This window comes from Morchella importuna, assembly GCF_003444635.1.
Source record: "Morchella importuna strain M04M26 chromosome Unknown Morimp01GS020, whole genome shotgun sequence".
Classification (NCBI taxonomy): Eukaryota; Fungi; Ascomycota; class Pezizomycetes; order Pezizales; family Morchellaceae; genus Morchella; species Morchella importuna.
In genome coordinates this window covers 735,851-763,687 of record NW_025763417.1, presented here as the reverse complement: position 1 = coordinate 763,687, position 27,837 = coordinate 735,851, and the positions used below count along the sequence as shown (strand labels likewise).

At 48.2% G+C, this 27,837-nt stretch overlaps 10 protein-coding genes across 10 annotated transcripts; 6 read left to right on the top strand and 4 right to left on the bottom strand.

Moving 5' to 3' along the window:
• Nucleotides 1-32: 32 nt before the first annotated feature.
• Nucleotides 33-728, bottom strand: LAJ45_06841 (uncharacterized protein; the record flags this gene model as incomplete). The annotated part of the gene is made up of 3 exons (XM_046116402.1): nt 33-42; nt 101-350; nt 596-728. 3 exons carry the CDS (start codon nt 726-728, stop codon nt 33-35), a joined length of 393 nt encoding a protein of 130 aa, XP_045970605.1.
• Nucleotides 729-1,745: 1,017 nt separating this feature from the next.
• Nucleotides 1,746-3,571, top strand: LAJ45_06840 (uncharacterized protein; the record flags this gene model as incomplete). Its single annotated transcript, XM_046116401.1, has 4 exons — nt 1,746-2,043; nt 2,105-2,172; nt 2,223-3,004; nt 3,061-3,571. The coding sequence occupies 4 exons, from the start codon at nt 1,746-1,748 to the stop codon at nt 3,569-3,571; spliced, it is 1,659 nt and encodes a 552-aa protein (XP_045970604.1).
• A 1,344-nt stretch (nt 3,572-4,915) lies between these two features.
• Nucleotides 4,916-6,758, top strand: LAJ45_06839 (uncharacterized protein; the record flags this gene model as incomplete). The annotated part of the gene is made up of 4 exons (XM_046116400.1): nt 4,916-5,184; nt 5,244-5,419; nt 5,489-6,099; nt 6,156-6,758. The coding sequence occupies 4 exons, from the start codon at nt 4,916-4,918 to the stop codon at nt 6,756-6,758; spliced, it is 1,659 nt and encodes a 552-aa protein (XP_045970603.1).
• A 3,946-nt stretch (nt 6,759-10,704) lies between these two features.
• LAJ45_06838 (uncharacterized protein) lies at nt 10,705-12,837 on the bottom strand (the record flags this gene model as incomplete). The annotated part of the gene is made up of 4 exons (XM_046116399.1): nt 10,705-11,065; nt 11,124-11,418; nt 11,484-12,578; nt 12,708-12,837. 4 exons carry the CDS (start codon nt 12,835-12,837, stop codon nt 10,705-10,707), a joined length of 1,881 nt encoding a protein of 626 aa, XP_045970602.1.
• Nucleotides 12,838-13,147: 310 nt separating this feature from the next.
• On the top strand, nt 13,148-14,358 carry LAJ45_06837 (uncharacterized protein; the record flags this gene model as incomplete). Its single annotated transcript, XM_046116398.1, has 3 exons — nt 13,148-13,199; nt 13,282-13,997; nt 14,065-14,358. 3 exons carry the CDS (start codon nt 13,148-13,150, stop codon nt 14,356-14,358), a joined length of 1,062 nt encoding a protein of 353 aa, XP_045970601.1.
• Nucleotides 14,359-15,649: 1,291 nt separating this feature from the next.
• LAJ45_06836 (uncharacterized protein) lies at nt 15,650-16,883 on the bottom strand (the record flags this gene model as incomplete). The annotated part of the gene is made up of 2 exons (XM_046116397.1): nt 15,650-16,074; nt 16,130-16,883. 2 exons carry the CDS (start codon nt 16,881-16,883, stop codon nt 15,650-15,652), a joined length of 1,179 nt encoding a protein of 392 aa, XP_045970600.1.
• Nucleotides 16,884-17,130: 247 nt separating this feature from the next.
• LAJ45_06835 (uncharacterized protein) lies at nt 17,131-19,400 on the top strand (the record flags this gene model as incomplete). The annotated part of the gene is made up of 3 exons (XM_046116396.1): nt 17,131-18,567; nt 18,791-19,071; nt 19,160-19,400. The coding sequence occupies 3 exons, from the start codon at nt 17,131-17,133 to the stop codon at nt 19,398-19,400; spliced, it is 1,959 nt and encodes a 652-aa protein (XP_045970599.1).
• A 1,395-nt stretch (nt 19,401-20,795) lies between these two features.
• Nucleotides 20,796-22,619, bottom strand: LAJ45_06834 (uncharacterized protein; the record flags this gene model as incomplete). The annotated part of the gene is made up of 3 exons (XM_046116395.1): nt 20,796-20,966; nt 21,037-22,350; nt 22,410-22,619. The coding sequence occupies 3 exons, from the start codon at nt 22,617-22,619 to the stop codon at nt 20,796-20,798; spliced, it is 1,695 nt and encodes a 564-aa protein (XP_045970598.1).
• Nucleotides 22,620-24,661: 2,042 nt separating this feature from the next.
• On the top strand, nt 24,662-25,857 carry LAJ45_06833 (uncharacterized protein; the record flags this gene model as incomplete). Its single annotated transcript, XM_046116394.1, has 3 exons — nt 24,662-24,883; nt 24,959-25,273; nt 25,339-25,857. The coding sequence occupies 3 exons, from the start codon at nt 24,662-24,664 to the stop codon at nt 25,855-25,857; spliced, it is 1,056 nt and encodes a 351-aa protein (XP_045970597.1).
• A 660-nt stretch (nt 25,858-26,517) lies between these two features.
• On the top strand, nt 26,518-27,135 carry LAJ45_06832 (uncharacterized protein; the record flags this gene model as incomplete). The annotated part of the gene is made up of 1 exon (XM_046116393.1): nt 26,518-27,135. The coding sequence occupies one exon, from the start codon at nt 26,518-26,520 to the stop codon at nt 27,133-27,135; it is 618 nt and encodes a 205-aa protein (XP_045970596.1).
• Between the last annotated feature and the right edge of the window lie 702 nt (nt 27,136-27,837).

Genomic DNA, 27,837 nt, shown 5'->3' with positions numbered 1-27,837 from the left:
CTTTGTTTCCCCCAACACCCGGTTTATCGAGTTTAGTAGAAGCTAGAACAATCCAGATCAGCACGGAACTACTAGGTAATAATTAAGAGAGGCCGCTCACAATCCAATGATCTTTCCGGCAACGTGCTTACGCCTGGCCTCCTCGTGGTCCATGATACCGGCAGAGGTGGTCAAGACAATGTATCCGAATTGACGGGAAGGCAAGAGCCTCACAACCCACTTCTCGAAATCGGTGATCTTGACCGGGTAGCGGGGAGAAATGCATCCAGTCTTGTTGATACGTCCGTTGAGCTGGATGACGATCTTTCCGGAGCGGTGGTCATCGACCTCCTCAAACTCGCCGATGTATCCTATCAATGAATTCATTAGCATATTGCGTTGAATTAAACGTTTCATGGTCTATAAGATGAAGATTAAAATTCGGGAAAAGGAAACGTGTAAGATCCAGCGCATGATGTTTAATTTTTCGGGTACTTAAAGGACAAAAGTCGTGGGGAAGTCGAGACATTCCGTCTAGTTATCAACCCGATAAAAAAATGCACAAAATAAATATAGGCAAAGTGTTGTTGAGAAAACAAGAAATAATCGAACATACCGTGCTTCTGCATAACGCTCAAGAACTTGACGATGACCTTAGACGAAGGCCTGATGAGGACCTGCCTCTTACCGGCCTTCTCGGCATTGTTGATGGCGTTGAGGGTATCGTTGAGAACGGAAGTTTTGACCATTTTGACGGTTTTCGAGGTTTACTGTGAATTGCGGCGAGAAAAAGGGTCAGTCATTCGGAGCAGCCATTTTGAGTGTCCGCCTTTCTTTTCTCGGGCGGACTCCAAGAAAAGGTAAGATGGATTCAAAAAGCTGTTTGTTGACTTACCTTGGGAAAGAGGTGGGCGGATTGGCGTTTCTGCTGGTACGGATTTGTTGCTAAGTGTCGTCGTTGACTTTTGTTGTTTTGTTCTTATTTGAAAGTTGCCATGGTGAGCGTTGTTGTGTGGGAAAGTGATCTGCGAGTGACTGTTTTCCTTCAGTAGGGTTTAGTATGGCCACTCTCCAGCTTACATAAGAAAAATCTGCTGGACTTGGCTTAAGAAACATTACATGTATGTCAGCCTATTAGGACCTTTGTCCGCACTCATAGGTACAGTAGACAACTGCGCCTTACTGGTTAACTTCAGCCTCGTTTTGGAAGATACTTAAAAGTCTTTTGATTTAATTTTGCTTGTCAGTACTCGTAGAAGCCTTCCCTTAGGACGGCAGTTAAATGAAGCATCTATAAGTAAGACAACTTTAACTTGTAACCTTTGCGGATAGAGCTAGTGTGCATACATGTATGTATGTATCTACATACCTAAATTGCAGACGGATTCTATTAAAGACCCATCATTATAAGATTTAGATGCCATAGCACTTGAACTACATGTATGTCACTGAGTGCGGCTGTCTGTAGAATCCCCTCCTTCATTATTCATTTGTAAATCCCACCAAAATACCCTAGACAGGTTCCTCGAGATACATGTACCTACATGGTACTTTACCTACATGTGGAATGTTTTTTGAGAGTTAAGGCCCCACAATCTTAGCGTCCTTGGCCTATGCAGGTCCTACTAGAGTGAAGAATAACAATTACCCGGCCAACATCTGCAGGCTCTCGCAGGGAAAAAATATTTGCTCCATTGCTACCAGCCCAATATTCGAACGATAATTTTGGGTGCCATATCCAACTGGACAACAATCCACGAAGGATCATGTCATCCTTTTTTACAGTTCCAAACTCGGCTAAAAAACGCAAACGTACCGCAGTTTCTGCCTCCGGAGGTAAACACAAAAAATCGAGGGAAAGCTATCTTCAGGATAGGTCTGGTGGTAAAAAGGCAAAGCCGGTGGACGACGAGGATATATCTAGCGAATCGGAGGGCGAAAGTGAGGATGGAAAAGCTATCGCCACAGATGATGAGGAGGAAGACGAATATGAGGGAGAGACTGCTGCCGAGAAACGATTGAGGTTGGCGCAGCAGTATCTGGACAATTTGAAGCAGGAAACAGGTAAAACGAGAAATTGCGGTTCGACCGGGGAGGTGCTTCATGCTGATACCTTGAGATATAGATGAAATGGGGTTTGATGCAGCAGATATAGATCGTGATATAATTGCGACCCGTCTTAGAGAGAGCGTTGTACGTATCTTCGTTCTAAGTTCCACGTTGAAAGCTAATATAACTTCTAGGCGGAAGAGAAAGGCAAAATCTACCGTCGTCTGGCATCGCAATTCTCCTTTGACACCGCTACAACAACTCTCTTCCGTATGAATTGTGGTTCAACCACTGCAATTGCTACCCGCGATCCATACATCTACACCGTAACTAAGGATCGTCATCTTGTGAAATGGACTCTCCCTCCTTACCCACCTCCGCCTGCCACGGGAAATTTTACGCCTGCCAAAAAGCCAAAGCGAGTTCTCTTCGCCCGGGGTGGCACAAAGCATGATGCCGAATTTAACGGACATATCGACGACATTCTCTGTGTTGCTGCATCCCAGGACGGAAAGTTTATTGCGACAGGTGGAAAAGATAGTAGACTAGTGGTTTGGGACGCGGAAACCTTGAAGGTTTTAAAGGTCTTCAAGCACCACCGAGCAGCAGTAAGCGGTGTGGTATTTCGACGTGGAACAAATCAGCTATACTCCTGCGCGAATGATCGTACAGTAAAACTCTGGAGCTTGGATGAATTGGCGTATGTTGAGACACTATTTGGACACCAAGACCAAGTTGTTGGAATCACAGCCTTGAATGCAGAACGTTGCATTACGGTTGGTGCCAGGGACCGTACTGCAAGATTATGGAAGATAGTAGATGAGACTCAACTCGTGTTTCGCGGTGGCGGAGGAAGTACTGGTGATTCTAAGAAGCCGAAAAGGGATAAGAATGGTAATGAGAGATATGAAGAGGGAAGTATAGATTGTGTGGCGATGATCGATGATGAGTATTTTGTCACCGGGAGTGATAATGGGTAAGTGATCACGACATCTCCATCTTAAGATCTGACTGACTGTGAGCACGGGATAGTAATATATGTCTTTGGTCTGTACACAAGAAGAAACCTGTCCACACCATATACTATGCCCACGGCCTCAATCCTGGACCAACACCAAATCAATCTTCAGCCGAAACCAACCCTGATCAAAATCCGCCTTGTCCTCCTCAGCCTCGTTATATCACTGCGCTTGCCGCAGTCCCTTACTCTGATTTGATTGCTTCGGGGTCATGGGACGGACATGTGCGTATCTGGAAAGTCTCTGCGGACAAAAAGAAGCTCGAGCGTGTTGGCGCAGTTGGCGTTCCCGATAATTCAGACAAAGAGATTGTTAGAGGAGTAGTAAACGGACTCTCGATCTTCGAGAGAGGAGAAAAGGGGAAAGAGGGATTGGTAATATGTGCAGGAACTGGGCAGGAAGTGCGGTTGGGAAGGTGGATGAAGCTTGAAGGCAGGAACGGCGGGATGGTTCTAGAGATTCAGAGGAAGGCTCTTGAAGAGAAAGCAACGACCGCTAATGAGGAGACAGAAGAGGCCGAATAAACTACATATCCTATAAGCTAAGTGTTTAAATATCGAGGAGTTTCTGTATATTCTTTTTTCTATCGTTATCGTTTTGTATATATGAAAATGCAAGGCTAGGAGTTTCGAATTCTACACTGTAGCTTCTAGGTTTTCTTTTCCTCTCCTTTTTTTCCTCTAATAGTCGCCCGTGACCCGTCTTTTTCCTCCCAGGTCAATTGAATCGGTCGTGAAAATAAGAGGTGAACCCATTGTTAAAAAGCATTCGCGGTTCGGTTAAATTAAGGGGTTGGCGCTAGATCATTACATGTACATGATGTACATAGTTATTAACCGAAAGATAGTAGTATTAAATGTAATAATATTATTATTTTTGTGGTGGTCTTCCACATAGCTCGGGATAGTGGTTGCATCATTAGATGTCACTCGTACCTACTGCACCCCCGAGATTATAATATGACTTCAAGCGAAGGGTACAGTATCAATATAGATGTTTTACCTACACATTTATTTTATTCTCAAGTCAATGTAACTGCATATATACGTCATACATGTAATCAGGTTCCATGCGTTCCGATTCGGCATCCTTGATGTATGGTTAGAACATATGTATGATCATATTTTGCCTGGATTTCTTTGGTGCCGGTGTGGTGGGGTTTGATCGTAATTTTGTCACAAAAGTGCGTGGGAAGGCGCGGCGTAGCAACCTCCCGGGCCACCACGACTACCCACCCAGCAACCACAATTGATCCTTTGGAGAGCTGGTTTTTTGTATAGTTGTTAAATAGTAGCTAAATAAAAACAATTTGACCCCTTGCCTTTATAACAGCCCTATTCTCCTAGGCATGCTCTCAACTAGCTACCAAATAAATCATCAGGTAACAGTTCCCAGCAATGAATTAGACCTTCCTCCACAAGGGGCTTTAATACTTAAGGTGATCTAGTACCATATGCCAAATGGGGGTACTGTTGATGGTAAAGCTTCTTGAGGTGTACCCAAACATGTTTAATGGGATGGAATAGGCAAGCCAGTCCTCCAGAACATCTACCCTATTCTCCTCCAACCAGAGTTGTAAGACTCCGTTTTTTTGCCACAGCAGGGAGGCTGGTCATTCCCTCCTAGCTGTCTGGTGGGGTACATGGTCTCTGGGCGCCATCGGTGGTGGTGAAAGATTTTGTGTTCAGGCGTTGCGACCTCGCGCCTTCCCATGACTTATGGCATATTGTGGTGGTTGGTGGTGGTCTTTATCGTAGCTTATCGCTCCAGTTTTGAGGCTCGGCAATTATTTCAATGCTCGTGACTTCGCGTCCCCAAAATTTGAGTCAAGTCATACCTCTAAAATCCCCCACCAAAACTTTCCAGCCATGCCTCCACGACTCAAAGCAGTGCCAAAACCCGTAGCCCGTCGGAGGGTTGCTGGAGGAGGAGAAGCCTCCGCAGAAGCCTCGCAGCCTTCGACAGGACCATCTACACCTGCCGCCGAAATCGCGGAGCCTCCTGCACCAATTGCTCAGGCACCACCACCTGGGAGATTGGATAGCCTTACGCCAAAGCCACTTGTTGGGCCACCTATAAGGGGAGCTGCAGGTGGTTTGAAGTTCAAGCCGAAGGCCATTGCAAGAAAAACTAAAGAGTGAGCGGTTACTTGGGCCTCCGGTCGCATTTGTTTCGTTGTGCTAATTTTGAAATAAGAGAGCGGGATGCTATCGCAGCAAAATTTGAAGCTTCAGCTACCCCAGCGCCGGCTCGGGGGAACCGGGGTGACCGCGGTCAAAGGGGCGGAAGGGTAAGGGGAAGAGGACGAGGTGGATTCTCAGATACGCCTGCCACAGCGTCTGGACCATTTGCATTAGGAAGTGTTAATACTGGTATATTATACACAAGCGTGTCTTGTTGTCCGGGTTTATTGGTTACTGATATTTTATAATCTTATCTAGGTCGTCTAAAAGAGGTTGCTGTCGAACGCGGGACAAATTTTACGAAGCATAGACAGTCTATGGGCGCAGACTTAGATGGGGTAAAAAGAAAAGCGAAAATGAAAACCGAAGACGGTCAGGAGATAAATTATTCGTCCTCTGACGACTCCGATGATGCCAGAATGGACGTAGAATTTATAGGGTACCTCGATGATCTCGCAGGTAAAAAGGATGACGAAGGCGACCAGCAGATGGACGACGAAGACAGACTATGGGGAGCTGGAGCGCCACTCAGAGTTCCTAGAAGCCATCATCATGAGCTGAAGTCTTCAGTGAACACTGACTCGAGTACTAAGACAGACAAAGGCATAAAAAAGGGAAAAAGCAAAGTGGAATTTGAAACAACAATAAAAATTAAAGACGAGCCGGTAGATGACGATGATATCGCACTCCCGGATTTGGACTCGCCACCTCTATCTCCGCCCTCACCAAAGGCTGCAAAGCCAGACCCAGAGGTTTTGACACAGCAATTTAAAGAGGAAACAGAGATGGAAGAGGTGGACCGCCAAGCGACCCTAAGGGAGATGGTTGGCGACTTCTCTGGTATCAAAGTCGACGACGATATCGAAATGGTTAGTTTGGGGCCCTTTGCTTTTGTCTCGAATTAATCATTAACCTTTGCCTATAGGAGTCCGGTATCACTGATTCTAAGAAGAATTTGGAACTTGATAACCAAATATTCTGTTTCCAATTCCCTGAAATCCTCCCCCAACTTGTTTCCTCAGAGGATGCTAAAGAATCTATCGCGGTCGCTCCAACGGCACCCATAAATACCGACGACAAATCTGCCGCCTCTGCCCCACCCCTCCCTAATGTTCCCTTATCGCTCAAACAGCAAAAGATATCCGCCAAAGCTCAAATGGCGCTCCTTGAATCCTTCCCGCCATCTGGAGTAGCTGGCCAACTCCGGGTCCATAAATCGGGACGTATCTCTATTCTTTGGGGCTCCCAAGATAGCGAAGATGGTCCCATCGAGTTCGATGTCAGCAGAGGCTCAAGGATGGGGTTCTTACAGGAGGCGGTCGTGATTAAACAGAAATCGCCATGGGGAGAGCAGGATGTCGATGAAAAGGGGAGACAGAAGGGGGCAGCGTTCTCTTTAGGACAGATCAAGGGAAAATTTGTTGTTTGCCCAAACTTCAGCCAGTTGCTTGGAGCGGAGAAGGATAAGAAGAGGAAAGATAAAAAAGGGAAGGGGAAGGCAACGGATATACAAAATGTCGAACCTTAGAAAGACATAGATCACCTAGGAGCTTTTAATTTATATTTGCTAACCAGCGCACAAATTAGAGTGTTTGTGCAGAGACGAAATCTCTTGTACATATAACTCCAAGATGAGTAGTTTGCATGGACTGCTCTCACCTACATACATATCTCTCGATGTCTTATATTTTGGGTGTTAAAACTAAGCACTTTTGTGATTTCTCAACCCTTAACGTATTACACCGGGAAAACGATCATCACTGGGAAAGCAACCTCACCTCACAAAAAGAGGTTGTGGGCATCAAAACAAAAATATATGAGGGCAGGCACATATAAGAGGGCTCTCTGTGTCTTTTCCGAATGCTGGAGTTATATAATGAATAGAAACCAAAATTTGGTAAAGTCGATAAAGCTTACACCCCCTAACCCAGTCAATGACCTCTCTAAAGCAATACTCTTGCTAGATAGAGGTAAATGATGTGAAAAATAGTTGGGAGACATCTAAATAACACTTCTGGCTACTTGGTTCTGTAATTGTGTATATATTCAACTTTCTTCAGCAACCTTGGATGATCCGTTGTCACCCTTGATTGCTTTCCCGGTGACGATCGCTTTCCCGGTGAAACACGTTACGGGATGATCATCCAATGCGATCTATCTTGAAAATATCGATCGTTTGTATGGACTAGTATAAAGATCACGGTGATATCCTAAAAAAAAAAAAAGAAATCCACTAGTGTGAAATAGTACAGTAGAGTTGTATATATATATTCTTATGATCTTCTCAAAAACCCGCTGGCGGCAAGCACGTCCTTCATCACTTAAAAAACAGTAAGTGAGTACATGTAGTTAGCACATCTAGATGTATTAATCTATAGCTAGCTTCTGATTAGAATAATCATCAAGTCTACTTGCCGGATTTTAAAGAGTACGACGGAAGTACAAGGAAGGGTGAGTCGCAACCGTACGTGCTCGCACCTGATATAACACCTCAACACCGAGCAAGTATCATAACCATACGTTTTTCTGGAGGAATATACTAGTATATTGGTAACAATAGTTATCGGGCATAACAAATTGGACTCATTGCATTGGGCTTCGTCGAGTTGGGCTTCATTGCGTTGCGTTGCGCCGTTGCGCCGTTGAGGTCGTTGTATTTCCGTCCTACTCTTTAAAATCGGGCAAGTATGGGATACCGGGTCAGGCTAAGAGATAGAGTTGAAAGGAATAGAGTATTTGAGATCGTCTAATATACTGAAATCTGCCTTTTTGAGCAGGGCTGTGGGGATCAAGTACTGAGTAGTTTAAAACTCGGGAAGATCTCATATGTGGATCGAACTGGATGAGGGGACGGAAGAGAAGGTAAGTGGCAGGGAGAGTGGAGATATATTTTTTCTCGTCTTAAACACTAGCTTCTGTGATGGAGTAGTGATATTATAATATTAATCTATTATCTATTATGTACTGGATTAACAGTCTGATTGGCCGACAGCGACGGGGATGGGTTTAGTAAGCACGAACTGCATAGCAACCGGCTCCCCAGCAAAAATTGGGAGCGGGCAATGACACTGGCATATATGTCGAACTCATTAACAGGGTGGGAATATTTGAGGTGGCGTTTACTGGAGCTGGCATTTACTGGAGCTGGCATCGACTGGAGCTGGCATCGACTAGAACTAGCATTGACTAGATATGGCATTTTAGCTAGCTAAGTACAGTGGAGGTGGCATGAGTCGAAATACCTCATGAACTGGATCACTACCACATTTGCAGGAGCTGGCTATGGTCAATGGGGTGGGAGCTGTCCATGAGATGGCCAAGGGCAAAGTTAATTAACTATTGGAGGTGGTCAACTACTGCACGGAGGTGGGAGAGATCCCCAGGTGGGAGGAGACCTTGCGGTCGCGAGGTGGGCCACTACTACTAGTAGTCTATTAGAGCGTTTTAGCTGCGCCAGTTGAACAGAAAGTCGAGCACTTGGACAGAAAGTCCTGCACCTCTTATTGGCTGAATCCTTGCAAGACTTTGCCTAAAATAGTTAGAATTTCTGTTCAACCTGTCCGACTTTCTGTTCAACTGGCACAGCTAAAACGCTCTATTATCTATTATGTACCGGATTAACGATTTTCTGAACGCTTGCGCATATGATTGGTCGAGATCGAGGAACCCTAACCCACATAGCAACCAGCTGGCAATAAGTGACTATGAGAGCGGCTACTAGTATGACCAACGGTGGGAAGCGCTGGCCATGGGAAACTACTGTAGATGGCTAAGGGAAGCATTAATAAAACTACTGGAGCTGGCCAACCACTATGGGTGAGCAAGTACTGGAGGTGGGAAATACTGCAATGCGGTGGGAGGGGCCTCGCGGTCGCGAGGTGGGCTACTACTAGTCATTGTGTACGAGATGCATACTGCTGAGGTGGAGTTGGACTGAATTGCGTCTGGAAATATGTAACTGTACCAAAGGAATATTAGGTACATGTATCTTAATATTAATGCGAACTTTCCCTAGACCAAAATTTGGTGAATCTCCACTAGCTGACTAATTATGCGAGTGATATTACATGACTTTAGAGACGCTACATGTACTCGCATATCAAGTATGTATTTGCGCAACCAGCAAAACACACAGAATCTTGAGAGCTTTCCCATCTCCCCTGAAATTATGCAACTTTTATCTAGACACCTGAAAGACTCTACAGGCAACTTTTAGGTCATATCCATAAAGAACGAGGCGAAGGGTGTCTTAAAAGTCCTTTTATTGCTTTCCTCTCCACCTTTACCAGCATCTCAATTAGGCCAAGAATTTGAAGCATGAATCTCCCTTATCGAAATTATACTATACTCGGTCGTTGCAGTTTTGGTATAACTACTAGTATGGGACTTTTTATGAGTTGTTGAAAACCTCGATTTTTGGTGTGTTTTGCTGGTTGGGCAAATACATATTTGACAAGCGAGTACAGTCGTTTCTGGGTGAATAGCGAACTCGGTTCGATGGCGAATGGGCCAATCGAAGTCAACAAAAGCCAACAAAAGTGTGCCGGCCCCTTTGCCTTGACTGATTATCAGCTCGAAAAGTCGCCATTCGTCATCGAGCCGGGTTCGCCGTTGACCTAAAAACGACTGTACTTCATACTTACAGATTCCGGTAGCGTTATTGCGAGAGTGAGTTTTCCGATACCTACATGTAATAGTTCTATTGGTCCTTGAAGTTGTTTTTTTGCTACCAGAACTAATAAACCCACTCTTTTAGTTTTCGCTTTCTCTGTAGCCGTATATATCCTCTTAGTTCTCTTGGGTCGACAGACACCCTCCCGGTCTTCCATTTGAGATATGCGGGGGGCTACTGGTGGAGCCGCTTCATGTCTGATAACTATCCCAAAGGAGACCACATGCTATAGGCAATCAATGACTGTAATACTGCGTGATTACATGCATCTGGAAACAAGTGAATAAGGACCCGGAGGACACTCTAGCATAGCCTACATCTGTGCATCCGGCCTTGTGGACTACAGCGGCAATGCACAGGGGGGCCGGAAATAACTACATGTACATGTAGGGATAGAAGAATTTAAGGCTCAGATACAAAACTGGCGCATTGAGCACTGTATAATTGATTACTGTATAAAAGTTTGTGTCGTTTTCGTTGACATGTTCTCGACTCATATATACTAATATCAGCAGAAATATTGAAATTGGAGGCATTTAACATATATAAAGTTAAGAATCATAGCCCCCCAAAATAATAAATAAGTTAGAATAAAACCAACCATAAAAATACAGACAGCTAAGGAAAATAGTGCCAAGAACGAAAGAAATACCTTGTCATGAGCGGAAATAACAGCTTCAGAGTATAAAAAGTATAAGAGCTAAGTGTTTCAATCAATAACAAATAAAGCTCAATAGCGTTGCCAAAACTCTCCGAACGCCACTAATAATACGAAGATGAAAGCCAAATTGAACCCTGATATCTAACTGTACCTAATAGCTGTGCCAAATAACTTGTGTAGTTTCTTCCCACTAACCGTATATTCTCTGATGCAAGATAGAAACATCTTTCCACGCTCCCCACTATCTTCTTCATCAGAATCGGAATCACCTTCACTGTCGATGGTGTCGAGATCAGAGCTCGGTTCTTTACTATGTCTCTTAACGGGCCTCCCGAGCCTATCTGTTTCGCGCTTCTTTTTAGGGCCGTCGTCATTATTCCGCTTTCTTTTCAATGGCTGGGCCTCTTTGAGCATCTTTCTACTCTTGCGTTCTTCAAGATCGCCCCAAACTAGAAAGAGTCTTTCTCTAAGGCATGAGAGGGCCATCTTATCCTTTCGGAGGCTGTTTCTCCGGTTAGCTTTCCGACCAGGTTTGAATGAAATCCTAGTGGGAACTTTACTCCACCGCGTCCAGACCGAGAAACCCCTCCGCATCTTTCCCTTCAACTATAACTCGTGCTTCCTGACCTTCTTTGTCTCGGAGTAGTAGCGCAAAGCGCCAAATCCAAGGATCGGTAGGGGATTTGTAATCATCGTTTGGATTGTTCACTTTAATTTCCTTAGAGAAATCCTCTAGCTTTTCCGGGGTGTAATCGACTACACGACAGAATACGTGGTAGTTTCTGTTGATACAAGGGGCACGGAGAATCTCCGATAACGGTGTTGGGATGGCGCTCTCTTGTCTTTCACAATCAACTGGATTTCGATGGTAGGGCTAAGTAAGTACCTTTTTAAATGCAGCAGGAACAGAGACCACATACTATATTGATTCCCTTTCTCTTGACGTTCTTTTCTCTCTGCTTCCACTTCGGCCTTTTTCTTCCTTAACGCAGCCATCCTGGCTTCCTGCTCCTGTTCGTGCTGGTTCTTATTGGCATTGAACCTCCTGGTGTACTCTTTTTTCCTCTGGATAATGTCCTTGACTCGCTGATCTCTCATGTCATCTATAAGATATAAACCTGGTCTCATCGTTTTTTCGCCATGTAAAACACCCTCTAGCCTTCCATCACCGTTTTTTTTCGCACGAACGTTTTTTAGACCCACATAAACACCGACAGCCTCCTGCAGAATTTGTCTCGCAGCTACTGCATGCTCATCCCAGAGTGTAATCTGCAAGGTATACTGACCCCATGGCCCTGGCCATTTTCCGTCGCCCCTCTTGGCTCGAGAGAAGTTACCCTCCTCATCCTCCTCACCAGCATTGTTTCCAGGCCATTCGTAAGAATGAACCATAGGATTCCTAGAATAGTCTGTGATGTAAAGAGTAAAGTTCTGGGTTGCCGAAAATGTTTTGACGACAAGGCCAATCAGGTCATAGAAGTTGTTAACTTGCATATCCCTGATTAAGGAAAATTTGAGACTTCCTTTCTTTATGCCTGGCGCTTGATTTTGGTAGGTGTTTCCTTGAGGTGCCATGACCTGATGATTGTTTAAGGGGGGCATTTGATAGTTTGTCTGAGGCATTGAGCCGCTGCCCACAGGTATGTTTTGGTAGTTTCCCATGTGTGCATTGCCCGTGGATGATGCACCACCAACTGAAGACCACCAGTTGCGGAGACCTTTCAACTGAGAGAGTTCCATTGGCTGTGGTCTCATAGACGCAGGAAATGTGACAGTTGAGGGGACTGTGTTCGAAATGGCGGGTAGATAGCTGATGATCCAAGTCGTCGTAAACGAAGTTATTCCAAAGATCTTGTCCTGGTACCGTTGGAGTTTCACTGATTTGATGAGAATAATATCACCATTTGAGCGGATCTGGGGGAGCTGATCCATAATCGGTTTGAAAGCACGTATAGACACACTAGACGCCTCGTCTGGGCAAGTTTGATCGCAGATCTTGAAAGTCACCATCCAATCTGGGTAGCACAGCAAACAAACGATGTAAGTAAATTTACATTTGGTTCTCATTTTATTTTTTCTTTGATTAATTAATAAAGTGAGAGAGTCGAGGTAAGCTGCTTGTTTGCACATGAGCTATCACGTACCTGAGCCTGCGGACATTTTTGGTGGACGAGTGTCCGCAACGACACCCAAAAGATTGACGGTGGCATCTACACGGTTTTCTACCTCTGATAAAGGAGTAAAACCAGGTAGTAAAGCTGGCATTCTAGACATTGTTGAATGAGAGTCTATCAGTTATTGTGTCGAGCTTTCCAGAGCTAACGTGATGTCGTGAGCGGGAAGACGCGTTTGCGCGTTGATTAGCTGATATAGTGGGGTTCAGGGTAACTGCTGGTTGCATCCTCATCCCACCTTGAGGACTTGGCAATGGAGGGACCGCAGAAACTTTTTCGAGGTTTTTGGAAGTCTGACGTTTGACGTTTGAGGTCTTTCGCCAATCATAACTTCCCCCTCCGCAATTACCTCAATTTACCTCCTGGTTCTCTCCTAGTAATCCCTGATTACTTCGGTGTAAACTGCCGCCATGAATTCGGGCCAGAAATGTTCTAGGCCGGTACTGGGGCTACTGTTACGGCGTATGTCTTTTCCCAGTCCAATGTAATGTCAATTACCTCGAATTGAAGATCATGTTCTCAAGACTTAAATGCAAATTTCCAGGAAGTCTCCTGAGCAACTCGTCAAAACCATGTGTCCTACGAACATACTCGACTGCTACTACGGCAACGTCTACCACCGCAGAGTCCGCGAGCGCTGGTTTCACTTACGACCTTGAGGCCCGTAAGGAAGCCGATGCTTCAGAATCATTTAGTGTTGCCTCGGCAGTTATCCTCAGTCGACCACCTATGCTCACTCGTGATCTCCCGGACTTCGAGTCATCATATTACTTCTACCAGCGCCGTCTCAACGACCGACTCCAGCTCCCATTCACTCGCTGGTTCTACTTCAAAAAAGGGACTTTGGCCGACCAGGAATGGAAAAGGAAGCAGGCGGCGGCCAATAAATACAATCCCTATGGACCGCGAGGATGGGCAGACGAGCTTCTGGTTGGGGACAATAGCCACATCAGCGAAGACAATGGCTACCAGTATCTGGTTGATACCACCGTAACAGGAGAGGAGGACACACTGAGGATGGCTGCCACAAGAGCCGAGGCCGCTAAGGAGGCAGAGGCAAAGGGAGAACCTTTTGAGCACCCGACGGAAATTGTCGCGAAGCCATTTCCAAGGATCTCGCAGGCGGATCTGGAGAATGATACAAAGAGCCTAAACAGGAAAATGAGCAGGACGCTATATCTGCTTGTTAAAAAGAACAGGGATAGCTTTGCATGGAGATTTCCACAGAGCGCGCTTGTTGGGGAAGAGAACCTACGAGAGGTATGAAATACCATTTCTAGTTTGGTTCCGTATTGAGAAGAAATCAACTAAAACAAGGTCCCCATAGGGCGCTGAACGTACCCTCAAAGAAGCTGCAGGTGGCAACATGCACACCTGGTTTGTTGGAAACGTCCCAATAGGACACCGCGCCTACAACTACCCTTGGGGTATCGTCGATGAGGGCAAAAAGGGCGGGAAGAAGGTCTTCTTCATGAAAGCGCGCATCCTTGCTGGTCAGGCAGATTTGACAGATAATAAACTCGGTCTGGACGATTTCAAATGGGTTACAAAAGAAGAGATTCAGCCACTGGTCTCAGGAAGGTACTGGAAAGCTCTAAAGGGTGTGTTGTCTGACAGGTAAAGGGAAGTAGTGGGCGGCGATGTGGGCGGAATTGTACATGATAAAATCTTCCCATTTCTTGTATCAAAGTATATATTCTTTTATTTTGCCATCCAGAGTGGTTCTCTGGGGAGTCACTTGTACTTGCATTCATCTCAAGGTTTTGTTGCGTCAATAGCCTTTTCTGTAGATTCACTTTGGATTAAGTAACTCCCTCTTCAACAAGAAATGCACCATATAATCATCTTACTCTCCGCCGGACTGCCTTCTAGAGATGCCGAGAGAGTAAAGGCAGTAATTTGTAGACATGCACACTCACCGATCCCTGTGACCATGATCCAGCCAAGCTAGCTCAGCCAACCACCAAAACAGGATTTTACGTATCGGGGTTGGATGTCTTAGTTTCGAGCTCGCTATCGTAGTGGGCAGGCTTTCGGGGGCTTTACATCCTTAACGAGGGAGATGGATATGGAATAATTGTACCAGCTTTTCCCCTTCATTCGGATTAGGGTCTACCCTAAAAAACTACTTGACAGGGCATGCACTACATTTTTGTTCCAGTAGTCTTAGGGGTCGGTGTTAATACAGCAGTGGACCAAGTCTCACTTTGATGTCAACACCTCACCGCCGATCGCGAGTGATAATACATGAACCATGCTAACTATAGCCACGAGGTCGAAGGGATTCGGTTTAGAATCTCGAATCCCCCATTGTCCATGGTCAATGGCAATGCTTTAATTTATCTAGTACATACACGTACACCCATTATTCAAAAACACCACCCAATTGCGCTGTTGAATAATTACTGGCCAGTTTAAAGCCTCCGGCCATTACTCACAATATCATGTAGGTACATGTACTGCGCATTTGACTACTCTAGGGATAGTAGCCGGTGGTTAGACTAAGGATAGCTCGCTATAAGAGAGGTTTGATTGAGCCGCCCACTAGGTTTTAACGCCCACTGCTCTATGGTCGGTAGGTTCACGATGTGGTAATGGCTGTAAGCCCATGATTAGGAATAGCAACAGAGCGGATAACAATACCCGGTGGGAGGAAAGTCTATCCAAGCCCCTACTATTAACACGATTCTCTACATCATGATATATTCGGCTAAGAATAGTAGTTTCTTAACGGCTGTATCCAAAGAAACCTTATAACAGATTGCAAAAAGAGGGGGGTATGAAAGCTAAAGACTTTTATTGCTTCTTACTTATATTACGAATGCGGGGCCGACCCGGGTGCCCTTACTGGACTGCGATGCTATGCTATGCTAGTTATACCTATTTACAATACAATCATTTCCCTCTGGTCCCTATACCGCAGCCGCCTCCACCTTTATCTCCTTCTTCTTCACAATAGGCTTCCCCGTACTCAGCCACTCCATATACTCCGCCTTCCCCGTAACATTCTTCAGCAGGCCGCCCTCGCCATCCTTCAGGCACGAGACCTCGTACATGTCCCATGCATCCTCCGTGTCCTGGTCGATCCAGTGCAGCCTCGTCCACTCCTCCTCCTCGGCAACACGGAGCGCCTTCATCGTATTGCTCAGCTGCGACGACGGGTCGTCCGAGTTCTTGACGGACAGATGCACCGCGCGGGCCTCCTGCGGTCTCTGCGGCGCCGATGCGTCGCGCGCGGCTTTTGACGCGGCGCGCTCGGCCTCGACGGCTGTGTCGACGTGGTGGAACTGCGGGCGGAGCTGTAGGGTCGATGTGATGGGCGTAAGATATAATTGGTCTAACACACGCACTGTCAGTCCCACCCCTCAATCACAGGCAGTTAGCACACCCACCATTCTTAAACACGCCCACCATATACTTTGTATTATCCGCCTGTATCCTACTCCCCAGCGTCTGTCTATCCAACACCCTCCCCCTCTTCAACGCCTCCGCAAAGTCCATCGCGCCAATATCCACCTCCTCCTCCGCGCCCTCTTCGTCCTCGTCCTCGTCCAACCTCCTCCTCTTATTCGCCCCACCCACGCCGGCGGCGGCCAGCGACGACTTCCCCCCCGCCTCCCTCCCGCCGGCCCTCTTTAGCACATCCCCCCACACCTTGCCCTTCTCCTCATCGTAGTTGACATGCACATTCACCGGCACATCCACCTCGACCAGGCCCGACCGCGGCTTGAAGCGCGCCTCGACGGGGCACGACGACTCGGCCTTGGTGTATGGCTTCTGCCGCGACCGCACGGGGTACTGGAACACGTAGAGGTCGGGCGCCACGGGGGATGTGATCTGGATGTTGTAGCTGCACACCACGGGGTCGTCGTCGTCCTCGCCGGCGTCTGCAGAGTCGGAGGAGCTGTCGCCGTCGTCGTCGGAGAGCGTGAACTGGGCGGGGGGCGCAGGTGCGGGTGCGGGTGCGGGTGGTGGTGGGAGGGGGAGCCCGGGGGCGATTTCGGTGCGGACGGGCGACTCGAGGGAGGAGTCATCGTCGGAGTCATCGTCGAGCGCGGAGGGGAGGAAGAGGGGAGTGTCGGAGGTGATTGCGGCGGTTGTGGAGGAGGCAGCGGCAGCGACGGGCTTGCGGGGTTTTTGCGGCATTGCGGTGGGTGTTTGTGGTGTAGATGTCTGTGTGCCTGTGAGAGCGACAGGGAAATGATCGCTGCAGAGATTATAGTCAGAGCGTGGGGGCCGAGTGATGACATGTGCTGCGGCAGACAGACGTGGTCCCAACAACCCTAGCCCACGCACGGGCCCACGCACTGTTTCTCTGCTCTCAACGTCCACCACCAACAACCCCATATGAACACCACCAGCAACCCCATATGAACACCACCAGCAACCCCATATGAACACCACCACCGCAACCGCCAGCGGAACAATGGCAAACGACCAACAGGCAGCGAAAAAGAGAAAGAGAAAGCATGGCGGAAGCAAGAAGGACAAGGACGCTGCCACAGAGACTTCCGTAGTGCTGCCCGTCGCGAATGGAGCGCCAGTAGCACCAAAAGACGACAAGCCACGAAAGAAGGCAAAGAAGGAAAAGAAAGAAAAGAAAGAAGCCACACCTCCCCCACCACCTCCCGCAGAAGAAGAGCCTGAAGACGACGCCGAAGCCGTAGAGGAGGCCGAAGCCGAAGCAGAGGCAGAAAAAGTAGAACTGGGCGAGGAGCCAGCGGAGAAAGACGACGAGGAAGATTCCAACCCCGACTCTGACGCCGAAGAGGAGTCGAAACACCCCGCCGACACCAAAGTAGATGATTCAGTGCCCCCCGAGCGCCCGCCAGCGCCCGCCGACCTCCCCGAGCACGCCGCCCTCTCCCTCCCCGACACCGGCGAGCACCCCACAAAGTTCAGCGACCTGCACCTCTCCCCGGGCACGCAAAAGGCGATCGAAAAGCTCGGCTTCACAACCATGACCGAGGTGCAAAGCCGCACCATCCCCCCGCTCATGGCCGGCCGCGACGTCCTCGGCGCTGCCAAGACCGGCTCGGGGAAGACGCTCGCGTTCCTCATCCCCGCCGTCGAGATGCTCACATCGCTAAAGTTCAAGCCGCGCTCCGGCACGGGGTGTCTGGTCATCACGCCGACGCGCGAGCTGGCGCTGCAGATCTTTGGCGTGGCGAAGGAGCTCATGGAGAACCATTCGCAGACGCTGGCGATCGTGATTGGCGGTGCGAATCGGTCGCAGGAGGCGGACAAGCTGTTTAAGGGCGTCAATCTGCTGATTGCGACGCCGGGGCGCCTGCTGGATCATCTCCAGAATACGCCGGGGTTCAATTACAAGAACCTCAAGGCGCTGGTGCTCGACGAGGCGGACCGCATTCTGGAGATGGGGTTCGAGGACGAGATGCGGCAGATCATCAAAATGATCCCGAATGAGGGGAGGCAGACGATGTTGTTCTCGGCGACGCAGACGACAAAGGTGGAGGATCTGGCGAGGATCTCGTTGAGGCCCGGACCGCTGTATATCAATGTCGACTACCACAAGGAGGCATCGACGGTCGAGGGCCTCGAGCAGGGCTATGTCGTGTGTGAGGCGGACAAGCGCTTCTTGCTGTTGTTCTCGTTTCTGAAGAGGTTCATGAAGAAGAAGATTATTGTCTTCTTCTCGTCGTGCGCCAGTGTCAAGTACTACGCGGAGCTACTGAACTATATTGATCTGCCGGTGCTGGACCTGCATGGGAAGCAGAAGCAGCAGAAGCGCACGAATACTTTCTTTGAGTTTAGGAATGCGAAGCAGGGGACGCTGATTTGTACGGATGTTGCGGCGAGAGGTTTGGATGTATGGTTCCCCCCCTTCCTTTGTGTCTTTCTATTTTCCTTCTACCCACTGCCCACTTTACTCGTTGCTATGAGGATTATCAAAAGCGGTGAATGTGATAAGACCTTGCAATGGTTAAAAAAAAAATAGCTAACAACTGAGCAACCCCTCCTCCCCTCATCTCCACTCCCCCCACCACCTCCCCCCAAAAGTACCAACACTAACCCCCACCCCCCACCCACAGATCCCCTCCGTCGACTGGATCGTTCAATTCGACCCCCCAGACGACCCACGCGACTACATCCACCGCGTCGGCCGCACAGCCCGTGGCGCAAACACAAAGGGCAAATCGCTCATGTTCCTGCAGCCCGCCGAGCTCGGCTTCCTCAAGTACCTCAAGGAGGCGCGTGTGCCCGTCGTCGAGTTTGAGTTCCCGAGCAAGAAGCTCGTCAATGTGCAGAGCCAGCTCGAGAAGCTCATCAGCAAGAATTATTATCTGAATAATAGCGCGAAGGATGGGTATAAGTACTACTCCTCCCTCCTCCCACCCCCCTCAACCTCTACCCCGCTGCTTGTTGTGTTGGGGGAATGGAGTGCTAATGGACGAATAAAGGAGCTATATCCAAGCCTACGCCTCGCACAGCCTGCGCACGGTCTTCGACGTCAACAAACTCGATCTGATGAAGGTTGCAAAGAGTTTCGGGTTCTCGTCGCCGCCGTCGGTCGATATCCAGCTGGGAGCCAGCCTGGGCAGGGACAAGAAGCCGCCGGGCGGAAGGAGGAACTATGGGCCCGGTTCACATGGTGGGGGCAAGTTTAGGGGCGGGAAGAGGAATGATAGGGGCGATCGGTAGAAGGAGGTGTGTGGGGAGGGGGGGGAGGGGGGAATTTGTATATTATGGAACTAGCTATGTAGATTGGGGGGGGGGGGTTAAAAAGTAATTGAAGCGTTTTTTTATATATATATGTTCATCTTGCTTGCTTGGGTATGGTGGTGTTTTGAATCGATGTGTGTGTGGTGCATGCAGTCTTTGAGGTGAAATGAAGCAAGAAAAGAGAATCTGTAAGGGCCATTATGAGAATAAGGCTTCAGTCATTATCTTAGTGCTCCAGCCGCTCATTGCCCTTGGAATATCCGAGGCATTGAGGGAATTCTGGCTCCTTCCCACCTCTTATCCCCACCGCGTTTCTGCACAAAGCTCTCTTGATTCGTGGGTTCTGTCTGAGGGAACAAGAGAGTTTCGTTGATGTCTCCCATGCCTTTTTATTTTATTTTTGTGGTTTTTGGAAGAATGCCATGGAAGTAAGTCCTCACCCCTCCCTAGATATAAGCACTTAATACTGCTGATTGCAGGGGATGGGTAGAAAGCGCAATAACTAACCGCCCGCCCCGAAATATCCATCATCTACAGCGTAAGTTGTGATATTTGATATCACCACATCAAAACCATAGACGTCAAGGTATGTGACTCATTTACCGTAATTTACAGGCCGTAGTCTTAGTCCTAGATGGGTCGCCATGGTTGGCAAAAGATACATGTAGCTACTCCCAACTATGAAGAATACCTTCATGAATCATCACTCGGCCAACGTGACCCCCGTAGTTTAGGCGCTCTGTGTCGTGTCCCGCCTACAAAAAAATACTAGACCACCCGTACCGCCCCCCCCGCCTCTGTATAGCTGTGGATTTGAGCTGGTCTGGTAACGCTTGTAGTCGCGCGGGCTCTCATGCGAGTGATAGCTCATGATTCTCGCAAGCGGAAGCGGAGTAGTGCTAATCGAGGAGTCGGACCAATTAGGCGGTCTCCCACTCTAGTAGGTGGTTATAGCGCTGCAACGTCGCCTCAAGGACCAAGTCTCACATAGAATTGAAGTCTACCGTTATGATGTGGATCGTGCTGGGGCAGTTGGTTGTGGTGTGTGTCGATCTCTTGAAGCTAAATACTAGCTGGCCAACCTCTGTGACCTGACTGCCACGTTTCTATAGTATTATGTTTTTCCGTACGTATAAAACATCTCAAGACATCTCGGCCCACATACAGCGGCACACTCGCCCCCCTAGTTACAGGTACATGTATCATTGGCGGATACATACGCAACCAGCTGTCTTTCACAAATCCTAGCAAGATCACAGGAAAAAGGGTTAAGGGTGAGTGTATATACGACAGAATGGTATATATGAAATAAGAGAATACTGTACAGGAAATCAAAGCATGCTTTTGGTCTATCTACACGTCTAAAACATACCATTACTCAAAGCTCCACAACGCCAACAGCGGATTCTCCTCTACCGACACCTCGCCCTGTGGCTGCTGCTCTTCGCCTTCAGCTACAGCCGGCTTGAAGAATATCTTTTTCGGAATATCAAACTCCACCACGGGTGGCTTCTTGATGCTCTTATTAACCTCGGCAGCAAACATCTATCCCCCAATTCGTTAGCTCTCATCACCATCCAAACCCAAAGAAAGGAAAGGAAAAGAGGCAACTTACACTAGCATAACTATGGTCCAAAAAGTCCTCCAGAATATACTTCTCCTTCGTAAACTGCTCGCCAATGATCCTCGCCAGCGTCCCCACATTCGGATGCCAATGCGCCATCAGCATCTCAATCTCCCACAAACTACTCTCAATCGCCCCCGTCTTCATCGGGTCCTCCTCCCTCTCCTCAAACACATCCGTCAACCCCTCCTTCCTCCACCCCTCCCTCTCCTCGGCGCTCCCCTCGCGGTGCACCATGAACGTGCAGCTCGGATGGCGCTTCAGCAGGTTATACACAAACGGCACGACAATAACCACGGCCGCCGGCGGCGCACTCAACGCTAGCCTCGCCATCCTCTTCACGAAGCTTGCCACCATCGCCGCCGGCAGATGCGTCGACTCCAAAAACGTATCCAGCAGGCGGAAGAAGCGGGACCTGTATCTCACATGGAAGACATCGCGCGTCAGTAGTGCATACAGCTTCGTGTAGAAGTTCGGGTAGTCGAGGTTCTTTGTCTGGATGAGGTAGAAGAGGCCGTTCAGCGCCAGCAGCGAGACGGACCCGCCGGCGTCGTAGGCGTCAACGAGAAAGTCCATGAGCAGCTGCGGGCGGGTGAAGCACGGCACGATGCGGATGGACATGACGGCGAGGATGGTCTTGATCTGGTCCTTTGTGAGCAGGAGGCGGAGCGTTGCGAGCCATGTTTCTTGCAGGAGCTTGCGATGCGTGGGTTTTGCGTGGATGGGTGGCTGCTTTTGCATGCTGGGGGCGGGGGCGGTGGTGTATGTACTTCCGAGGAGCGGGGCGTCGGCGGTGGGTACATTCTCGAGAGTAAGCAGGAGGGCGAGGACATTAGCTGTGAAGACCGGGCCGGGGGTGGGCGCTTCGGTGATGAGGCCAGAGACGGCGGTGTAGAAGGCATAACGGATGTCGTCGTGGGCGTTGAGGTACTTGCTCGTAAACTCCTGCTTGACGGCGTCGTCGAGGTGCTCCGAGTAGAGGAGCGCTCGCATGAGCTTCCCGAACAGCATCTGCGGGAAGTAGTACTCGTCGCCGGCAGGCTTCATGTGGGCGCCGTCCTCTTTGACAAGACGCATGTACAGCGTCAGCGCCGTGGTCTGCACCGCCGGATCCTCGTGCACAATCAGCGCGGACAGCTCCTTGGTGTAGTCTTTATATCTATCCTTCAGCCACTCTAGAATCGTAGACTGTGCCGCATCGTGGCTCTTCTTCCGCAAGAGACTCCCGCCCGCCATGAGGCGGCAGAAGACTCGACATAGCGATACGGCGGAGGTGACGGCCAACTCAAGACTCGCAGATGCGTTCTACGCAAAACCAATCAGCCAATTGGCACTCTAACTGGCCCGGAATACCAATACCCTACCTGAACATACTCCAGCAGCGTCACAATCTTGTTATAGTGCTGTGGCGACTCCGCAATAGCCTCCTCCAGCACCAGCACATCCTCCGCTGTTGGCAGCACAACCGGTTTCTTGACTATTTTGCTTCTCGCCTCACTCCGTGTCTTTTCCAGGGCGGTTGTGCGCTTGCGCTTCTTCGTGGCGGTGCCGTTTGTCAATTGTGAGGGAGGCATCGTTGCGGTGGTGTGTGTTGGAGGTGCAATGATTGCGAGAGCTTCAATAATTTTTTTGAGAGGCTCTGTGTGTGTGTGGGCAGGGTAAGCAAGCAGTGGTAGTGAGGTTAGTAGTGAACCCTAACCCAGTCAACTAATTTTCGGTTGTGGCTTGGTTACTTGTGCCAAGGCTCGCTGTGATTGACGGTGTATCACGACATCCACGGAGAGATTAAGGGAAGCCGTATACCTCGGAGTAACGTCGAGTGTCCGCCAACTTTAGGATATCACCGAATATAAGTTATAACGATAAGCACGAGACGAAATCTAAAAAGGGTTGTCTTACTCGTATGTTATGGAGCGAGTCTTGAAATTATTGAGATCTCGAGAGTCGAGGCTTGAACTAAGTCTCCCCAAAGTCTCGGAACTTTGTCAAGAGATTTAAAGGTAGTCCTAATACTAACCGTGGCTTAAGATTAAGAATAGGTGATGAGAGAGGGTTGAGTCAGCCTCGGGTCATCATGAGATGGAGTAAAGTGGCGATTCATCATGCGCCATGATGGCCCTTAACGTGAGAGCAGGTACTGTTATATATATCACATACTGGGTTCGCGTTAAGCTCTGAAGGGGGTAGTGAGGGCCCATCGCTGGACGATTCAAAAGAACTGTTTCGGGGAGAACGGCCCCGGCAATTTGTCCCGTTTAATCATGGGAGTATAATACTCGGGGTGTCTAGCGGCGGGTGGTTGAGTATTGGCAGACACCCAAACTCGGTACCACAAACAGCGTGGCCTTGAAAAAAGTGGTTACCAGACACACATATATTTAGCAACACCAATACTTATAGTTTCATACAAAAAATCAATTTGTCGACACTACATCGCTGTCTATAGCTAGCAGTCTCCCCGTGGTAGTTGCGTGGGTACGTAATATAATGTTGACAATGGTATAGTTAAGTTGCAATTGGGCGGTTAAGTGAGGTGGATATATAGACGTAGCACTGCGCCTGTAATTCTCTCTCTTCCTTCTCAATACTACATATACATGTACTCATGATAATACAAGAACTTACCACCTATGATTGAATTTATTATACTACTTCTTTAGTAGGGTAGTTCTAAAGCTCATCATATGGTAAAAGTTGTTCCTGGATACGGTATTAGAGGGTTTTAGCTGCTCCAGCTGAACAGAAAGTCAGTTTGGACAAAAGGTCTAAGGTTTTTAGGCAAAGACTTGCAAGAATTTGGCCAATAAGAGGTGCAGGTCTTTCTGTCTAGGCCTAGGTGCTCGACTTTCTATTCAGCTCGCGCAGCTATAACCCTCTATTGTAGCGGCATAAATGCAATCTGGTACATTCAGATCATCCAGTAACCGGTACACAAGATCCATCTGATTCTACTTTTGGGGACGTAAACCTACCAGCTACTAGAGGCCAAATAATCAGCGTTCTCAGCAGTATCCATTACCCCAGGCTCTTGAATCACAGGATATCACTCGATTACGTAAACGGGGGGAGTGAAGAGTTTTTGTTTTTGTTTAATTCATTAATTGCATGGGGGAGTGAAGAGAGTCGATATTTGCGGTTCCTAACCTTCCCATATCTTTTGTCTGGAAATGTGAACTCCTATGGCACAACATTGTGTCGCATATACTTAGAGTAATAGTGCGCTGCTAACAGTTTGTTGCCCCAGCACACACACGATCTCTAAAGTTGAAATATCAGGGTTGGGGTTGCGAGGGGTGGGGTGCATTGAGCCGGTGACTGGTTAAATCTGGTAGTGATTGACTTTGCTTTGGATGGCATGCAAGGTATGTAGCCAGCCAGGGCTGCAGACAGCACAGTAGATCCTGACAAAAGAGGAAGGTTCCCAAGCCCAGTTTCTTTCTTCTGAAGGAAAGCTCCATCTCTAGAAATAAAGCCATAGGTTAAAAGTCTTGGCAAACCTACTGTAACGAAACATGTGAAAGCAAGCTTTCCAAAACACCTCATCAACTGAACTCATTGGCAAACATAACCAATAAGCAACCCTCGCGCCAATCGTACAAATAAAACGGCCTACAAAATGCTACTCCATATCGCCCGCCGCCGTATGCCTGCCGTTGCACAGAAAATCCATGCTCGTAGCTTTATACCCTCAGCTGCAATTTCCTCTTCTACAGCTTTCAGGACACTCGAGAATCCAAGTAACGAGTCAATCCGTGCGCAGATCTCACAGGCCTCTATATCGGAGCTTAAGTCCCAATTGACCACCCGGAATCTTCCAACTAAAGGGAACAGGTCGCAAGTGAGTATTTGTCAATGTATGACGTCATTCGAGTGAACCGCAGCTAATTACTTGCGATTGATTGAATTCATGAAGCTTATCGACAGATTGTCAAGGTCTTTGTCGGGCTCTGCTCCCCCGTTAAGAGCGGTAGTAGTAAATACGATTAAACATACTGAACCCGGGGAAGCCAAACGCCCTGAAGCTAAACGCCCTGAAGCTGAACGCCCTGAAGCTGAACATGACACTGGAAATACCGGCGCTGAGGGAAGTAGGGATACCGGAGCCAAGGAAGCCAGAACTCCCCAAGCTGGAGAGGCCAAGTACCAACATAACCACCCGCGGGATATTCCAGAAATGCCAGACCCAAGCGAATTGGACTTCAAGGAGAAAGAAGGCCCGATCCGCGTGGTACGTTGAACCGAACGTTTTGTGCACTTCGGGCTTTATCTTACTTATTGGTGTACCATATCTAGCCATTGACTCCGGACAACAAATTCGCGCGATACCATCGACACGAGGTTGTCCCCGAGGTTGCTAAACCCCTCAAACTCCAGGTGACAACTGTCCTTCCAGATGCCTCCCAAGTCCTCGATGAGCGAACAGGTGACCTCGCCAAGGTGCTTGAGAAAATCTCCGTGGAAGTCAAAGCCCACCGAGAACAAGTCCAAGGATTCGACAATGGGATAAGAGAAACAAAGGAAATGGCCAAGGGCGTCGTGGGCAATATCGCAGTCGGTATGCAGGATATGATGGGGGAGGATGGCAATTCAATGCTGCGTATGATAGGTAGATTCCCGATAGACCTAGCAAAGGACATGATGGAGGATATTATGTCGGCCGGCAAGCAGTTTGCAGAGGAAGAGAAGAGGGAGAGGGGGAAGAAGCGAGAGAGAGAGGAGGATACGGGCCCACAGGTTTTGACCAGCGAGGAGAGGACTGTCATGTATACGATTGGCGGGCTATCGGCTGCATGGTATCTCCTTGGGTACTGATTGATTAGGGTATTTTCTTCTTTGTATGATGGATACATGTAGTTTTTACTTCTTGTATCTCGAAAAAGGAACGAGAATCAATTAGTCGATCTCTACAGTGCCTATATCAGATATCACTCACAGTTCAGCCAGGTTTATGGCAGAAATTGGAAATTCTGCCAAGCCGGTTCATTCTAAGATTTTCAATCGTCCTTGCTTCAGCTACGGGCACTAGAACTAAAATAGCTTAATAACTGAATGGTGGCATTCTCTATATATAGTACCATGGTTGATATCATGATAACATGATCTATCGATAATAACATACATACCTGTACCCTATTTGACAGTCCTAGGTAGGTCTCACCGCCCTACACATATCTTGACAGCAGTATATATGCAAAAAACACAACAATTTTAGGATTGTGTACGACTTCCAGGTCCCGATATAAGGTCCCACTACATTATAAATATTACTTTACCTACACTGAAGGGCCGATACTACCAGTCTACCGGGCTTTACCATAAAATTGAAGATATTGCCCCTCACTCCGTAAAACCCCGAACCCTAACAACAAGGCTCCCTTGCATTCGAGTCAGAGTTGCAACGATAAAACTTACGCGAAGAAAGAGAGAGATACAGGGCATACGCACCTTCCATCCACCAATCCCCTCTAAAAAATGAACGTAAACGAACTCCTCTCCTCTCCCCCCGTTCTCGACGATTCCGGCTCCAAAAAGCGCCCCCGCGCCGAAACCCTCCCCGGGACCCAACAGCAGTCCCTCGAGGTTGATATCCCAACAATCTCCGAGCTCACTACCCAATTCCCCACCCGGAGCGCATTGCACGCGCGCCTTAATTCCCTCCCTAGATCAATGCTTATTGCAATGCTGCTCGCAGAGAATAAGGACGCGACAGGGCCTGTGGAAAAGCTCGCACACTGTGTATACTGCCACCAACCGTTCGATAAGAGCGTGGAGGTACAGGACTGCAAGGTAGAGCATTTTGGTGACCAGGATGGATCGGCGTGGGATTGCTGTGGGTTGGAGATCCTTGAGTATGTCGATTATTCCAATGGGGGTTACCTTGCGACCCCGGAGAATATTGAGTCGCCATATTGTTATGAGGGCGTACACCGTGAGAGCTTGGTTAGTGAGGAAGAGGCAGCGGCAGAGGCGGATAACGGTGAAGTTTGGTGGAGCGAGTTTGGGGAGCGGGGACCAGATTGCAAGAGTATGGGGTGTTACGATAAGGTCAGTCGTGGGCATTTGGATAAGAAGACTAAAGCTGGGCAATAGGTAGACTTAGGGGTAGGAGAGCATTACAAGGTATCCTTTTTATGATGCCACTGGGTGCTCTAGTAGTCTGGGCCGTTTTAAACCGGTTTAGGGACGATATCGCAAGGATATAAATATGCAAGCTTTTGCAGTGTCAGATAACATGATCCTGAACTGTGTAGTCTTAGATTAACTACAAAGATTAAAACCCTATCGTATGGCTTCGGGTGACAATTCGTGGTTCAAGGGAAGTGCATGGGAGTAGAAGACCTAGGAGGCTAGGAAATACAAGAGTTTAGTGCCTGCATAAGCACGTGTTTGCGGCGTAGTCTCACTCACACTAGGCAGAAATGGGAGACGAATAGTAATGCACCTAATGGCATACATAAGTTTCACCTATGAGCAGCAGTATTTCGATCCGTAAATCTGGCGGGGTTGAAGATCAGATCTTGAAATATGTAAATATGCAGAACAAGCATAAGGATACACATACATACATGGAGTGAACTTGGTCTTCTAAAACCCTAACCCTATTGGTACCAGGCCCACGCTGGTAAAGAACAAAGAGAACCCCCCTGCACATAAAAATGCACACATTCAGGTCCTTCTAACTGTTCGCCTACAACCAAAACACAAAAATATTCTCTGATCATCCTAACAAGTCTTCATTAGTTCCGATGGAATCCAGGAGAAAGAAAACGACACCAGTCGATAAGACCCCTA